Here is a 17,500-nt window from a genome sequence, read left to right as displayed (position 1 = left end):
CAACGCACCTTGAAAGCGATGGGCAGGGTCTTGTTGCACCTCCAGTGTGTGGGCAGAACGGAGCAGAGGAAGTTGGGACTGTCTGTTCTCACCAGCTCCCCAGGGTGGTCCGATATCACCTGGAACACATACGCACACACACGCACACGCACATGCACACACACACGCATACGCACACGCACACGCACACACACACACACACACACACACACACACACACACACACACACACACACACACACACACGTTTGTTGTTACTTTGTTCGTTACTTTGTTTTTCCTAAAGCTTGCAAATGTCATGTGTTGTTTAAGATAGTAAATATATTTGTTGTCTTATTTCATGCAGTAGCATTTAAGCCATATACATAATAGGAAGTTAAAGAACTATTACTGATCTGAAATCGGTTTTGATAGAAAAGTCTATAATATTACCGGTATATTGTATTATATTGTATTGTATTGTATTGTATTGTATTGTATTGTATTGTATTGTATTGTATTGTATTGTATTGTATTGTATTGCATTACCATTTAATGAATAACTGAGAGATTATTATTAATTATAAACATAGGCCTACGATTCATTCCTAATTCCCGCCTCCCCAAATACTATGGTATGTACGGTATATTGTACCTCCACCATGCCATGGTCGGCCATGCGCAGCTTTCCCACCAGGGCGGCGCCACCTCCCGCCTCCTGGGCACCCATGGGCAGCGCCTCGGCCATCTTACCCCCGGACGAGAGGGTGGTGGATGGGGGGGTGAACCGACGACCCGGGGCCGGGTCTGTGGAGAGAGAGAGAGCGAGAGAGAGAGAGAGAGAGAGAGAGAGAGAGAGAGAGAGAGAGAGAGAGAAATAATTCCAAATTAGATATGAGATGCAACAGTGTTTAAATAACCTCTACAAAAGATAATACACATACTGTAATACACAAAATAAGAGTACAGACATATACTCACATTGAATATGTGTGTGTGTGTGTGTGTGTGTGTGTGTGTGTGTGTGTGTGTGTGTGTGTGTGTGTGTGTGTGTGTGTGTGTGTGTGTGTGTGTGTGTGTGTGTGCGTGTGCGTGTGCATGAGCATGCGCGTGCATGCGTGTGTGTGAACCAGAAAGTGTGCTTGTGACACAGAAACTCGACTTAAAATCCCCTTCGATCCTTGCCCAACAAGAACTTCACATTCAATTAACTTCAATAATACAAACTATTCTTCTACAAACGTGGCCCGACCACAGCTTATTTTTAATGAATCCAAACCATTCTTTTCTCTCAGGCCAAAGGGAAATCAACCCAACGTACTTTACAGACAGGGTGAAACCACACTGAGGTCAAGACAGACATATAATGACATCACAACATACGATCAAATGACCATAAGGGGGAGGTCAATGTATACGAAAAGAGGAAGTGTATAAAAGTATGGGAAACCGAATAATAAAGAGCCCACCACATGATTTCATGGTCTGTCTGTCTGTCTGTCTGTCTGTCTTCCTGTCTGCCAATTTCTCCAATCTTTCTGTCCATCTGTCTATCTTTCTGCCAGTTCCCACCTCACTCTAGTCTGTGTGCGCTTATTTGCCTAAAGGCTATCTGTCGACTGTGTGTGTGTGTGTGTGTGTGTGTGTGTGTGTGTGTGTGTGTGTGTGTGTGTGTGTGTGTGTGTGTGTGTGTGTGTGTGTGTGTTCATGTCTGTCTGTCTGTCTGTCTGTCTGCCTGCCTGCCTGCCTGCCTGCATAATAACTCTGTCAGTCTGTGGGTATATTTGTCTTTCTCTTTTGTAATAACTCCGTGTCAGTCAGTCTGTGGTTCCATGTGTCTGTCTCTTTTATAATCACTCTCTGTCAGTCAGTCTGCGGGTCTATTTGTCCGTCTGTCCGTCTCTTTCAGGTTGACGGCTGGCCTGTCAGTCAGCCAAGCCACAATCGATGCCACATGCTGGCGGTTTGGAGTGCTTTTACAGTCTTAAACCCAACACGGTTGTTGCTCTCCATACTGTCAGGACCCGCTATGCTTATTGCGACTCACTTGGATTTACAACATCTGACCTTTAACGCTTTGTGTCAAAACTCTGAGCCCCTTCGCAGAAAAAAAAAGAGGATATGGGCCTGTTTTAACACATTTTAAGAAATGTAGTTTTTTTTAAATGCATTTACAGTACAGCGGAGAGAGACTATAGAAAGTGGCATTAAACACAAAGCATGTGATATTAAACTGGTTGAGACACCAGGGTGCTCCAATTTTTTTTAACTACAGTAAGATTAAGCCAGAGACAGTATAAATCTGCACTCTCTGACTTACAAATGGATAAAATGCTATACTATCACATTAGCCACACTAAATAAATCCCCAGAGCCATTAGAACTAATGTGTTATGATGAATCTATTTTGTTGTACTTGCTCTCCAGATTTTATCATTACAATTAAAATGGAACGTATAGCTCTGAAATGACCAATTATCTGGATCATTTGAACCTGTCAATATGTACAAGTAGCCTATAGACTATGTGTCAATGTTGGAGACGAGAAAGTCGAAGCGGTGAGGGCAGGAAGGAACTGCAGGTCTAAGCAGAGGGATTATTGCTTATGTGGATTATATTTCCTATTGATTCATTATTTTTGTCAGATATGATCTGAGCCATTTAAAGCCAACGCCGGGCTGCAGTCAGAGACAATTGGTATATTTTAAGAAGTGGTTTTATAGTTTTGCATATGAAGGAATATAGATTTACTTCCGTGCCCACTAAACATAGTTAGGTCTTATACACGCACATTTACAACTCATTCATGCGTGTGTGTGTGTGTGTGTGTGTGTGTGTGTGTGTGTGTGTGTGTGTGTGTGTGTGTGTGTGTGTGTGTGTGAGAGAGAGAGTGATGGGGAAGTTCTATCAACGTTAATAAAGAGAACCAAAAAGAAAACTGTCAAAGGCTCTCACAACAAAATAACCCCCCCACACACACACACACACACACACACACACACACACACACACACACACACACACACACACACACACACACACACACACACACACACACACACACACACACACACACACACACACACACAGAAACACAGCAGTCATCACAACTGTATAAACTGCACCGCAATCTCACGACCACATCTAACCAGCCAGATGTAAAACTTTACCCAGGGCAGCAAGAAGAACCACATGCACGTTGGCCATCAAACCTTATAACCACACAATAAGGAAACTGACTGAGTGGGATGCTTTACCCACGCACCTCACACACCTCATGCACTCCCATCTCCTCACAGAACACATAATTAACTCAATCCCAATTAACAGTTTAGGCTACATTTTTATTTAATTTAAAGATTTTCACTACATCTAAAAATAATTGTGCCTTTATAAGAGAATACCCTTATCTGATCTGACGGAATGTCACACATCCTTCACAAATCACACTATGTCTCCTTAGTATAGCCTATATCAGTGGGTCTCAACCTTTTCAGGCCGCGACCCCCAAAAATAATCATATCTGAACTGGGGACCCCCCACCCTGACACGGTCTTGGAATTGTAGGCATTACATTTAGTTTGCCTCGGTTCCACAGATAAAAATATTGAGAAAATAGCAGATCTACAAGCTCGGCTGTTTTCACGATTTTTGTCTCAGTTCTTGTTCTTTTTTCAATTCTCTCTTTTTTTGGTATTACCTTAAATTGTCACTTACTGTCATCTGGGGACCCCCCAAAAATCATGTGGGGACCCCTCTATGTTGAGTTAATTCATTTGAAACAACACTAAATTCCCTGGAGGCTTGCATCATTGCATATACTGCCTATATTTACATTGTATTATAGGACATTTGACCTCAACTTTATGGTGATTCATCATGAGTTATATTGAGTCTGCTGCAGAATGTCAAACTAAATGTTTCACAGGCTTTTTTTTTTACCGTTATGGTGACACATGTTTAGTCTACTGTTTGCAATGAGTCCTCCTTTAAATGTGAAAATATATTAATATATAATAATTATATATTATATTTTATATAAATGTAATAATAATAATGATAATAATAATAATCATCATCATAATAATTATGATGATAATAACAACAACTATAATAATAATAATAATAATAATAATAATAATAGTACCGTATTTTGCGTCCCACAGGAACACCATTTGTAAGCCTTATAGTTCAACCGTTATAGTTTCCTTGGGAAATAAAGTTGATTGGAGAGTCTCTTTGCGGCAACCAGCCGTCTTCTTGGTAGCCCTATGTATGTCTTTCTCGGGTTATTATTTGACAGTAAATCTCTGTTTTGTCCATCAGAGACTGATATACAGTGAAGGTCCGAGTCCTCCACTCCGGTGCTTCTCTGTCCTGTTGCGCGTCGCTCGGTGTGAAGCGGCGCTGGTCGTCGCTCTCCGCAGCGCAGAGAGAGAGAGACGGTACAACCAGCGAGTCGATCTCAGTCAGTCTGTCTGTCCCGTTAAACACCAGCGTTCACCCGCCGCTTAAAAAGACACCTCAACGAACTCCACCTTCAAGGAAGTCGATCAGAAGCTGCTGCCCCCTTTTTCAAAAGCTTCAGGCGGAAGCGTGACTTGTTTTTATTTCTCAATATTCTAATCTAAACGTCTCGGGTGTTTCATCATTGCGCGAGAACGTGCCGTTGCGATATTGAAAGATGTAAAAACAAAACAAAAAAAAGGAAAAAGATATGGAAAGCTATTTTGTCAATAAATAATAATAATTTAAAAAAGATATGTCAACAAAAAAGTGGAAGGAAAACACATGTTCTAAAGCGGAAGCTCAGCACGACTTCTGTTGTGTTGTGCCACCGCATCATTATATTCTACAACGAATAGGCGGCGTGTTGTTCTCTCCACATTAAATGATATAAGTGTGTAATAATGTGTGTGTGTGTGTGTGTGTCTCTCTAGAGATGAATGGACGTCCGGTCTGTGAGACGCAGCCTTTTACCGGCACTGTGGCCGAGCTGCGATGGACCGCATTGGCGCGAGATTTTACATGTGGAAACGGTCTGGGCCAATGAGAGGCCGGCGGGGGCGGGATGCAAGGGGACGTCTAACCAATCAGCGTCGCGTCCGCTCGTCTAGGGGGCGGGACGAGGGAGGGAGGAAGAAGCGCAGAGAGGGGAGGGAGGGAGGGAGGGATGGAGAGAGAGAGAGAGAGAGAGAGAGAGAGAGAGAGGGGGGGAGGGAGGGATGGAGAGAGCGAGGGAGGGAGGGATGGAGAGAGCGAGAGAGAGAGAGAGGGAGAGAGAGAGAGAGAGAGAGAGAGAGAGAGAGAGAGAGGGAGAGAGAGAGGAGTGTGAATGGAATTCCAGCAGTAGGACTGGTGGAGCGCGGTGGAGCTCGTGGTCTGGTCTCTGGGATTGTGGTTTCACAGCCAGAGACAACATGAGGAGAGGAGAGAGGGAAATTTGAAGAAAACAATGCAATAAAAACCTTAGACCCAATGAAAGTATAGGCTAGAGGGAGGCCTAGCCAAAACCAAAGGAAAGAAGGAAAGAAAGAAAGAAAGAAAGAAAGAAAGAAAGAAAGAAAGAAAGAAAGAAAGAAAGAATGAAAGAATGAAAGAAAGAAAGAAGGAAAGAAGGAAAGAAAGAAAGAAAGAAAGAAGGAAGGAAAGAAAGAAAGAAAGAAAGAAAGAAAGAAAGAAAGAAAGAATGAAAGGAAGAAAGAAAGAAAGAAAGAAAGAAAGAAAGAAAGAAAGAAAGAAAGGAAGAAAGGAAGGAAGAGAAAAATACATGCTGTTTGAAAAATTGTGTTTGTTTATTTTCATCTGTCTGCCTGTCTGTCTGTCTGTCTGTCTGTCTGTCTGTCTGTCTGTCTGTCTGTCTGTCTGTCTGTCTGTCTGCCTGTCTGTCTGTCTGTCTGTCTTTCTTCCACTCACTCTCTTCCAGACCCTTCCATGTGTGTTGTGGTGTTAGTCACTGTCATGACCGTGTCTTTGCTGGATGTGATGTGACAATATTCCCATCATCACATTATGATGTGTAGCCAAGCCAGACAGACAGACAGACAGACAGACAGACAGACAGACAGACAGACAGACAGACAGACAGGCAGGCAGGCAGGCAGGCAGGCAGGCAGGCAGGCAGGCAGGCAGGCAGGCAGGCAGGCAGGCAGGCACGCACGCACGCACGCACGCACGCACGCACACACACACACACACACACACACACACACACACACACACACACACACAGTCAAAAGGAGAGGGGAGGTAGAAGTATGATGCAGAGGTCTTCAACAGGGGGTCCGGGACCCCTAGGGGGTCCTCAGAGTTACTACAGGGGGTGCCCCAAATCTTTGTGTGATATGATTATTTTGTTTTACATTAACCACTTGAACCCTAGTATCCCTTTTTCTGAGGAGAACTTTAGTCAAAAATAGCAGATCTACAAGCTCACAGCGGCTATTTTTGGCAAAGAGTTACATAATGTAGAGGGGAAAAAGAGCAGCACGTTTATCTGAAACACAATTTTATACAGTATAGAGGGGGTCCCTGCTTCATCTCTCTATCAGCTAGGGGGTCCTTGGCCTGACCTTGTTCTACTGCATGTATGTATAATGATCAAAACAGCAAACATGCAGTCTCCAGCTCAGACCGTACCATGACAGATGTGTCACTGCCATTATATCAGTGGTTCTCAAACTTTTACATTTCAAGGACCCCCTTTAACTCAGGGTCCATTTGGTTCCATTTGTACACTGTCAGAGTTACAGACTTGTAAGGGTCCATTTAGAACCCCCACAATGAAGGAACCCATGTGAGTCCCTGGACCACACTTGGAGAACCACTACCATATATGGCCAATAGGGGGCAGCAGGTGATCTAACTCATGGGACCACACAGTGTACAGACAGTAGTGTCTACTAGCTGTCTAAGCCACCAGAATAATACTAGCTCACTTCCAAGACGCTTCATTTGTGTTATTTGCTCACACACAGAGATTCTCATTGAGTGAACAAACAGGTTATAAAGTCCAGAATGATACAAGTCATCTTCTTAGCTCCTTCCAGTAATAAAAAAAAAGTTGTGTGCTACAGTAGGCTACCAAGCCCCTTTCAGTGTGGTTCTATTGTCTCCGTTGATTGTGAATGTGAGAGGGTCGTACCCCGTAAAAGAACTTTGGTCAGGGCTGTTCATCATCATGAATTAGACAGAAATGATCCTCTCATTACTCACGATAAGGTTCAGTATGGTACAGTATCACATGATGACTGCATGGGGTCAGGGGGTGATTGCACATTTGTAGTGCCTGGCTTAAAGGGATATTTCACTTTCAAACATGTTTGGGGTCATTGTAATGTCTACTCTGGCTTTTTGTGAGCAGCACCCCAGACAGTTTTCAAGTCGCTTGATTCAGTATTTAGATATTTGACATTCATTGTAATGTTAGATTCATTGACAACACCCGTCTTTGGTTCTGGTGATTGATATTGTCCCTCTAATATGTGAGGGGGCCAAGTTTTTTCAATTCCTTTTTTAATTTTTAATTTTTATTACAAAGATTTTAATAACATAATGAAATAAAATAGGATCAAATGAATGTCAAAATATCTAAATACTGAATCAAGCAACTTCAACACTGTCTGGGCTGCTCACAAAAGCCAGAGTAGACGTTAAAAGTGAACCCCAAACATGTTTGAAAGTGAAATATCCCTTTAATGGCAGCAGGACAAACATAATTTAAACGTAAAATAGACGTGTTGCTAGAAATGTTGTCAAATATAAATGTACTGTATCCTTTAGTTCTTAAAATAAAAGCCAAAGATTATGTTCCTACGACCTATGGAGCAGTAAATCAGCACATGAGGGTGTCAATGTGTGTGTATGGATGAAAGGGAGGGCTGTTCTGTGTCTAATACAGTTTCAATAGTTATCCTGAATGACTTTGGCGAACATACACAGAACTTTTACACATGCAGAGATCATAGCATTGAATATAAATTGTAAATAAGCTGTATTTATATCATATAATATCATATCATATCATATAATATCATGCAGATGCCTCAAAAGTTTTCCTCTGTCAGGCTGGCATCTATGAAATAGGCAACCGCCAAAGTTGACGCGGGGCCAAATAACTATATGTACCCGCCCGCCTGGGCTCTGCCATCAAATGAAATGACATGAAACTGTTACGTTTACTCTTTTCAGGCAAACACAAAACCCTGAGGAAGACTATTCTTGTCGAAAACGTTGGTTTCCTGAATATTTTTAAATAAATGTTTGCATCGTGGCTGAGGGTTATGCTGCCTCCTCCTTCTCAACAAGTTTCCTCTTTTTCCAAATATAAGCCATGGTGTTTGACTTGAGTTAAACCAACAAGCAGCCTGCCCGACAGCCTGCCTGCCTGCCTGTCAGAGGGGCTTTAGATAAACGCCAGTCCATCTCTCCGTCTCTCCATCCCTCTCTCCTTCTTCCCCAAAGGGGAGTAATAAAAAATGTAACGAGCGCTTCTTCCTGCAGACTGACCTGTTCCTTCTTTAACCATGTCCACGATCTGAAGTGACTTCATCACAGAAATATCTTTTTTTGGTTTGTTTTACCGGTATATATTTTTGTAGCCTCCTTGTTTCCCTGATAGGTCTATGTGCTGCCTTTTAGTTGAATTTGTTTATACCTTTTTGTCAGTTGGTCGAACAGTTTAAGTGTTTGTATTTTGCTTTCATTGAAGGTTTATAGACCCTGTAGGCCTGGCAGCTATCACACTGAGCTATTCAAATCTTCTAGACAGCGGATTGCGCGGGAAAACTCCCCGGTGTAAAAAATGACTTCAGTTCCCTGTTTCTACATTTCCATATTTAATTCCCTGTTGTTTTGCATGCATGGTTCATTTTGGAATATGCTGGTGGGGAATAGATACTGTAGCTAGATACTTTATTGATCCTGATGGAAATTCCAGCATGAGCTGTTTAAAAACAATGAAATTCAACGACGCCTAGATTTTCACTTTGAAATTCCGATATGCAGCCAGTAGCCTTAACGGATCCTGTCTACAGAGAGCATGACCTTTGTAGACAGAAAAAAAAAGGATATCCATGATCCATGGGCATTTGCCATTGTCTGACCACGTGAACCCTAGCGACCCTAATATGTGGGAAGCATTTGAAAAAGAATAGCAGATCTACAAGCTCACAACACGTCGCAACGAGCTGTGAGCTTGTAGAGCACCTATTTTCGGCAATAGACCAAGTATACAGTAGAACCACTTAAGCGTTTGTGCGTAATTGGTTAGTACGGTATTAATATGCATATGCATGGCAAAGTAGATAAAACTCTAGCCTCCTTCAAGACCCATGCTGTAAAACAGTGGTTCTCAACCAGGGGTCCAGGGACCTTGAGGGGGTTCCAGGTGGTCCCCAGCTAAATAATGGACAGTTGGTAAACAAATGGACCCTATAGATATTTAACTCTTGAGAGTGTAAAATGATTTATTCATTTTTACGCTCTCAAGAGTAACATTTTTGTAAAACATCTGCATTACTTATATTAAAGAATTGTTATTTTGATCAACGTTGGCCTGTTATCTCTCCTATGTGGTACCACATCAACACAGCATGGAATTGTGGACAAAATCGTATCCAAAGATAACAAAATATCCTACGTTTTGGGTCTTAGAGAGTCTAAATATCATCAAATGGTGGTTCCGTGGCTCAAATGGCGAATAAATAATGGACCTTGATGTGAAAAGGGTTGAAAACCACTGCTGTACACGAATATTAGAATATAGACACTTAATTCGCAAAAGCTGACGGATAAAACTGCCGGCATTTTTTCTCGGTTCATTGCTCAAGTCCCAAACAATCCGGCACATACGTTTTCTTTCCCTCCGCCTTTTATTGTGACATAAAATGTTTGTGTGGTTAAAATAATACGAAGACAATAAAAGCTCTAGATAATGAAACTGCTTTGCAAGAAAGGAGAGAGGAAGCTAGGGAGAGAGAGAGAGAGAGAGGAAAGAGGGAGAGAGAGAGAGAGGAAAGAGGGAGAGAGAGAGGGAAAACGAAGAGAGAGAGAGAGAGAGAGAGAGAGAGAGAGAGAGAGAGAGAGAGAGAGAGAGAGAGAGAGAGAGAGAGAGATATGACTTACATTTCGCTGTGCCAGCCCTTCCCACAGAGCAGTTTGTAACGTGACCTGGTGAAAGTGTCCCCTGATCAATAATAAATGCTTCAGTCGCCTATCAAAGCTATCGATACGTGGCGGGCCGGGCCATATAAGTACTGCACATCCATGTTATCAGCTGGAGGTACTTTGTCATCGGCCGATCAATCAATTAAATGTTTTGAATAACAAATAGTCCTCTAATTGACCGCCCTCTCTTCGGAGGCTGGAAATAAACCACAGTAAATAATATATATACGGTAAAATTATTAGTGTTAATTTAACTCCAAAATACAAATGGATAAAATAACACAGAGGACTTTACTGGGGTGTATACTACAGTATGTTGCCGCTGTCAGGGAAAAACCTTGTATCTCCATATTTAACCGCATTGAGACCTGAAGCCGATTCTACATGTCTCCTAAATCCCAACAGTTTTCTGAAAAACGTATGTTTCTATGTCAGTGGTGCTCAATCTTTTTCATGTCAAGGACCCCCATCAATTATATGTTTTTGGCCGCGGACCCCCATCAAAATATTTTGTTCCAGGGACCCCCAGAAGCAAAGATTTGAGTTAAAAATGTTCGCTTTAAAAATATGTATATTCCGAAGATTTGCACACATTTTCACGATTTTTCAAAAATAGCAGATCTACAAGCTCGTAGCGCGCTATGAGCTTGTATATCTGTTATTTTTGAATAACCCAAAGTGTAAAATAATGCTATTTAGCTCAAATCTAAAAAAAATGAGACAGTTACTGGTCTCAATGGGTTAAACTACAAATTCATCACTTTGTACCATAGAGTCACACAAAAGTAACAAAAATACCCGCTCTACAAGCTCGGCTTGTACTGTAGATCTGCTATTTTATCTATTTCTGGAGGAAAAAAAAGTGATTCTATGGGTTTTATAAATATTGAACCAATGAAAAGTATTACAAGAGCTTGTGACTAAATAACTACATTCACTGGAACACAAGTTATTATATATATATTTTTTTATAACATTTTCTGAAAGGTTTTGGGCATACAGTACAATATTTCCACTCAACAGCGACATTATATTATTTGTATTATTCTGAACGTTTATTTAACTGTGAAAGTCCAAAAAGCCCATATACCTTTAGAGCTAAATTGACGCTCAGAATGAATCTTGGTGGATGAACCCGGTCACACCCCCCCAAAAAGACATGCATGCTTCAGGAAACACTCCCTGGTGTAAAGAAAGTTTGGAGATAATTTTACTGACTCTTCTTCTGATCAGGTGACCAGTGCCTTGCTCAAGGACGCTGAGGCAGTGTTGGAAGAAGTATTCAGATTGTTTACTCAAATAAAAGTATCAATGTAGAAATATACAAAAGTTTACTTGAGTAAAAGTACTGGCATCTAAATATAATTACAGTACCGAACATAAAAGTACTCATTATGCAGAATGGTCCAACTAGTTCACCATCATATTGGATTATAATTAGTAATGCATTAATGTGGTTGGGCTGGTTTTAATCACTTCATTTGCTTCTGGGTGGCTTAAACTATAATAATAATAATAAATGTATCAGTTAATGTATGTGTTGTATCAATGATCTAAATCTGGAAATGAACTAGTAATTAAAGCTGTAAAATAAATGTATAGTAAAAAGTTCAATATTTGCCTCTGAGATGTAGTGTAGAAAGTATCACAAAAAAAAAGTAAATACTCAAGTAAAGTAAAAAATAATCCTCAAAATTGCATTTCACTGCAGTACTTGAGTAAATGTGTTACTTTTCACTGCTGTTCTGTGGATGCTGATGATGGACTGACCGGAGCAGGGATTGAACCGTTAGAGACCTCACACAGAAAGTCTAGTGGAATGGATCCTTCTAGATAAAAAAAATCACACCCTGTGTGAAGGAAGCGGTGCCTTTGGGGCGGGGCTTAACTCATTTCAGTTCGTCCCTATTGGTGGTCTGAGTCGACTTACCAAATTTGTACTTGGTAGCATGCTGCAAACTGGAATGATGGCTGTTTAAAGCCCAGCCAATGGGCAGACAGAGGGGGCGGGGCTTAAGTAATTACAGTTCGTCCCTATTGCTGGTTTTAGTCCATGTACAATATTTGTACTCCGTAGCATGCTGCGAACTTGAGTTATGGCTGTTTGAAGGCCAGCCAATGGGAAGACAGAGGGGGCGGGGCTTCAGCAATTCATGCTGGTCCCTATTGGTGGTCTAAGTCCACATACCAAATGTGGACTTGGTGGCATGCTGCAAACTGGAGTTATAGCTGTTTAAAATCCCGTGCTCATCCCGTGCTCATACGGGCGCTGGGGGTCCCTGGACCCCTCTTTGATAACGTCAGCAAGTCATGCGCCTCGCTATTGGTGGTGTAAGTCCACATACCAAATTTGGACTTGGTGGCAGGCTTCAAACTGGAGTTATAGCTGTTTAAAATCCCGTGCCCTAAACGGGCGGACGAACATAGCATACGCGGGGGGTCCCTGGACCCCGCTTTGATAACTTCAGCAATTCATGCTCGTCCCTATTGGTGGTGTAAGTCCACATACCAAATTTGGACTTGGTGGCAGGCTTCAAACTGGAGTTATAGCTGTTTAAAATCCTGTGCCCTAAACGGGCGGACTGACATAGCATACGCGGGGGGTCCCTGGACCCCGCTTTGATAACTTCAGCAATTCATGCTCGTCCCTATTGGTGGTGTAAGTCCACATACCAAATTTGGACTTGGTGGCAGGCTTCAAACTGGAGTTATAGCTGTTTAAAATCCCGTGCCCTAAACGGGCGGACTGACATAGCATACGCGGGGGGTCCCTGGACCCCGCTTTGATAACGTCAGCAATTCATGCTCGTCCCTATTGGTGGTGTAAGTCCACATACCAAATTTGGACTTGGTGGCAGGCTTCAAACTGGAGTTATAGCTGTTTAAAATCCCGTGCCCTAAACGGGCGGACGGACATAACATACGCGGGGGGTCCCTGGACCCCTCTTTGCTAACTTCAGCAAGTCATGCTCGTCCCTATTGGTGGTCTAAGTCCACATACCATATTTGGACTTGGTGGCATGCTGCAATCTGGAGTTATAGCTGTGTAAAATCCCGTGCTCATCATCCCGTGCTGATACGGACGGACGGACGGACATACGGACAAAGTCAAGCTTAGAGCGGTTGGCACCGCTAAAAACTCTTCAAAGATGAGTGTCTTTGGTCCTTGGGAAGGCCGTGCCTTAGAAATACTTTGTGCTATTCTTAGCTTTAGAGCAGATATTCATTCTCACAGGCTGCCTGGTGCAGCTGCAACAATCCTAACAAAAGCGGACTCGGCCGTCTCTTTCTAACTCCCCACCACGCCTCCGCACTCAGCCCTTCCGACCAGTAGAACTCCAACTGGCTCGGCCTGATTGTTCATTGTGAGTGGTGGAAAGTATCTAAGTACATGTACTACAAGTACTGTACTTAGTTCACATCTTTAGTTCCTTTTTACTTTACTAGAGAATTTCCAATTTGCAATACTTTTACTTCTACATCTACTTCTACTTCTGCATCGTGACGCGTTGTGTGCTTGTAGATCTGCTATTTTCAAACATTTTAGTACTTGTACTTTTGATACTTTAAGTATATTTTCATGCCAATACTTTTGTACTTTTACTCAAGTAACATTTTGAACACAGGCCTTTTACTTGCAACAGAGTATTTTTATATCGTGGACGGTATTGCTACTTTTACTGAAGTAAAATATGTGAGAACTTCTTCCACCACTGCTGATTGTTCATTGTGAGACCGGATGGACCCTCAAGGCATTTTGCAGTGCACCTATAATGCAGAACCTCATATCACAAAATCACACTATTACTGTAATCAAAGCTGTTCTTTGTGCAGCCGGGTCAGGACATGACCGTTTCACACAAAACTCAACTGATTGTGAAACCACAGACCAGAGGGCCAAGCTACTGAGACACGAACAACGAGGAGGAGGAGAAGAAGAAGAAGAAGAAGAAGAAGAAGAAGAAGAAAGGGACAAAAATGTGAAACTGACTAGGTTGTTTGGAGACGCTGCTTTGAAATGCATTTACGACTTGAACCCTAGCGTCCCTATTCTTGGGCTAACATTTGGTGCAAAGAGACTATTTGTGATAGAAACCAAACCACAGTATATGCTTTGAGTAATAGCCAATGGATTAAACAATGAATAATTGTGGAAATGCCTATATTGACGATGAAGATTAGGATGATGATGGTACACTTGATGTCCACAAACGGCACGATAGGTCAAGCTAAGACAAAAAAACATCACACACTGCTGAAGGGTTCTTGGATTCTCTCTACCGCAGCCAGGAACGAATTAACCAACAATAGGAGGAACATTTTACTAAGATGAATTTTTCACCAGATGGTTTGTGAAGATGATGATGATGACGATGATAAATGTGTGGACTGTGATGAAGACAATGATGGGTGATTGGAAAGAAGTTGACTTTTTTACCAAAGAGTCCGTTGCCAGCACGGCCTTTCCTCATCAGGTACATGGCCCAGGACAGAGGACTAGAGTTGGAAAAAGTCCCAGAGTTCATGTCTTGGTTTCAGGTTACGCTCTCAACCAGGGGAGGGCGAGAAGGACAAGAGAGGAAAGGCAGAAGGAAAACAAAGGACAAGTGCAGAAAAAGAAGAGAAAACTACAGTTTGTGAAGTAAAATCGTTGACAAAAAAAAAGACTACTGGATCCTGATTGCCTTCAACATCTTCATCGAGGGTGTCGGAAAATAGCCTGGATCGGAAAATCTCTAAATTTCGTCGCAGGTTCCCTTTCAAGGTCAAATTTAATTTCTCTGAGATGTTCGGAGGAAAACAAAAACTAAAAAGAAAATAGTTAACTCTCAAAAGATGACAAAAATGACTCGAGCAGAGAAGAAAATCGAAGATGTGACCTCCGCATACACCTCCGTCACGTCCTTTTATACTCTCCTCTCTCCTCCATTCCCTCCTCCCTTCATCACGCCATGCATATTAGTAAAAAAAAAAGAAACAAGAAAAGAAAAGTGAGAGAGAAGGAGCAGAGATGGAGGAGGAATAGGGGTGGAGGGGGTTCAAGCCAGTCAAGCTTAATACATTTCCCTCCATCGCTAAAGCATAGCCACGGGGGACAGACGCTCCATTTGCCCCCGGGCTCTTTAAAGCTGCTAATTTCATTTAGCTACTCAAATGATTTCTCTCTTCCAACTGCCCCCCACCTCACCTCTCCCCTTTCTTCTCTTTCGTTCGTTCGTTCCCTCCATCCTTCCTTGGCTCTTTTTAAAAGTTGCGAACATCGAGGTCAAGAGGGAGAAATGGTGCATGTGAGGCTGTGTGAATAAGTGAATGTGTTTTCTGTGAATGTGTAATTCTCAACCTTTTCTGGATCAGGGCCCACTTGCTATTTTTATTAAGAAGAAACCCCTGACTGGATCCACGGATCCGGATCTTCAAATAGTAAAATCAGCAGGAAGTTGACATTTTTATTAAAAAAAAACAAACGTACTGGGTTTGGCGATGTTCTATATTGTTCCTAATCAGCTTTGTTTGTGTTTGTTTACGTGCTAAAAGAGTGACTTTGAGAGCTGTTTTACCGTACAATGTAAGTCAAGGAGGAGCATATTTTGAATGATCAATTTCTAATCAATGGGGCAATTATGTTTGATTTCTTGTCCACCTTTGGTTCATGGCAAGGTAACTACACAACCCGAACCTCTACCAAAGTGGTCTTGCCCTTTAAAGTATGCAAAGGTTCTGCTCTTTTAGAGTTCTTAAAATGCAGGTTGGATACAAGAACCATATTCCTGCCTTACTGAGAGAGTCTGTTTTCTGTTTTGTCAGTTGAGTTGAACGTCAAAGGCACGTATAGTCAAGTGAAGTCAAGTCAGTTTAGTTAATAGAGCACATTTCATTCAAAGTAAACTCAGATATGTTATTCTAGGTACGAAAGACAGGGTTCTAAATAGCATAACAATACTTTTTCTTTGCCAATGGTATAGTCCTAACCTAGTGAACAATAAGCTCTGCGTCCATTTAAAAGTGCTCTGAGAATTCATAGTTTTGACATCCAAAGCTCACCATGAACAAAATGCTTTCTGTGGACATTCATGGCCCCTTAACCTCTTAAACCCTGGTATACTGTACTTACAGTACAGCAGTTGCCCGGGGTCACCCAAAGCCCTATACTAGGCCCCATAGTATTTACCTCTACACCAAATCTCTTAGCCAAAAATAGCCGATCAATAAGCTCTCATCACGTCACATTGCAATGTGTTGTAAGCTTGTAGATCAGCTATTTTCGACTAATCTTCGTCCGAGAACAGGGATGCTATAGTTCGTGTGGTTTCAAACCACATGGTTATTTACTCCCATAAAAGACAGGCCTGCTGATTAGAGGTAGTTTCACTTTCCCTATCCAACCTCAATGTCACCACCATGCACCGGGAATTGACTGTAGCCTGGTAAGGACAACACACACACACACACACACACACACACACACACACACACACACACACACACACACACACACACACACACACACACACACACACACACACACACACACACACACACACACACACACACACACACACACACACACACACACACACACACACAGTCACACACCAACACGGCCATGCTGGTCTGAGGTTGGTGGCCGCAGTCACTCTCCCAGAGGCCCTTCGGTTGGTGACAGCACCACAACACACAGCTCTACTGTCTGTGTGTGGCGCTGGGTTTATGGTGAGCCACAGTGGTCTGAGGTGTTTCTCTTATAGCTAACTGAGAGAGAGAGAGAGAGAGAGAGAGAGAGAGAGAGAGAGAGAGAGAGAGAGAGAGAGAGAGAGAGAGACTATGTTTGTGTGTGCATGTAGTAAAACAAGGCACAAGTAAAGCTAAGACATGCAGGTGAACATAGAAGTGAGTGAAGTGAGTGAAGCTGTGAAGTGTTTACTTCACACAATCACACCCCAAGGGCCCACGCTCACCCCAAAACATACTCGCCCCCATTTTGTTTTACTGAGGTTAAGGTTAGGAATAAGTTTAGGGTTAGTCATAGTTTTACTGAGGTTACGTTAAGGAATAAGGTTAGGTTTAGGCTAGGTTGGTGGATTTGACCCGGGGGCTGGGGCGTTCTTGTATTCCAATACATCACTATATATAAACAAAACATTTTACAAACACACTGTTGTGTTTTACAATGAGAGTGAACAAATGGAACCAAATGGACCCATAGGGGTCTCACGGTTATGTGAATTAGCACTGAGGATTTGACTGTGTATGTATGACATACCTGTTTTGGCCAATACATTCATTGCAAAGACATACATTCACAAAGTGATGATATTTTATCAATAGATTTCAGTTTCAGTGTATTTCGCATGAT

At 42.2% G+C, this 17,500-nt stretch overlaps 1 protein-coding gene across 1 annotated transcript in view; it reads right to left on the bottom strand.

Annotated features, from left to right (window-relative positions):
• Positions 1–17,500, bottom strand: part of runx1 (RUNX family transcription factor 1) — a 72,727-nt gene that overhangs the window by 23,970 nt on the left and 31,257 nt on the right. The window contains 2 exon segments of the mRNA XM_084050574.1: positions 9–119; positions 635–786. Of these exon segments, the coding sequence (XP_083906700.1) occupies positions 9–119; positions 635–786 (263 nt within the window).

Source organism: Gymnoscopelus microlampas, assembly GCF_963454915.1.
Source record: "Gymnoscopelus microlampas genome assembly, chromosome: 24".
Classification (NCBI taxonomy): Eukaryota; Metazoa; Chordata; class Actinopteri; order Myctophiformes; family Myctophidae; genus Gymnoscopelus; species Gymnoscopelus microlampas.
This window is presented reverse-complemented; position numbering and strand designations above follow the sequence as displayed.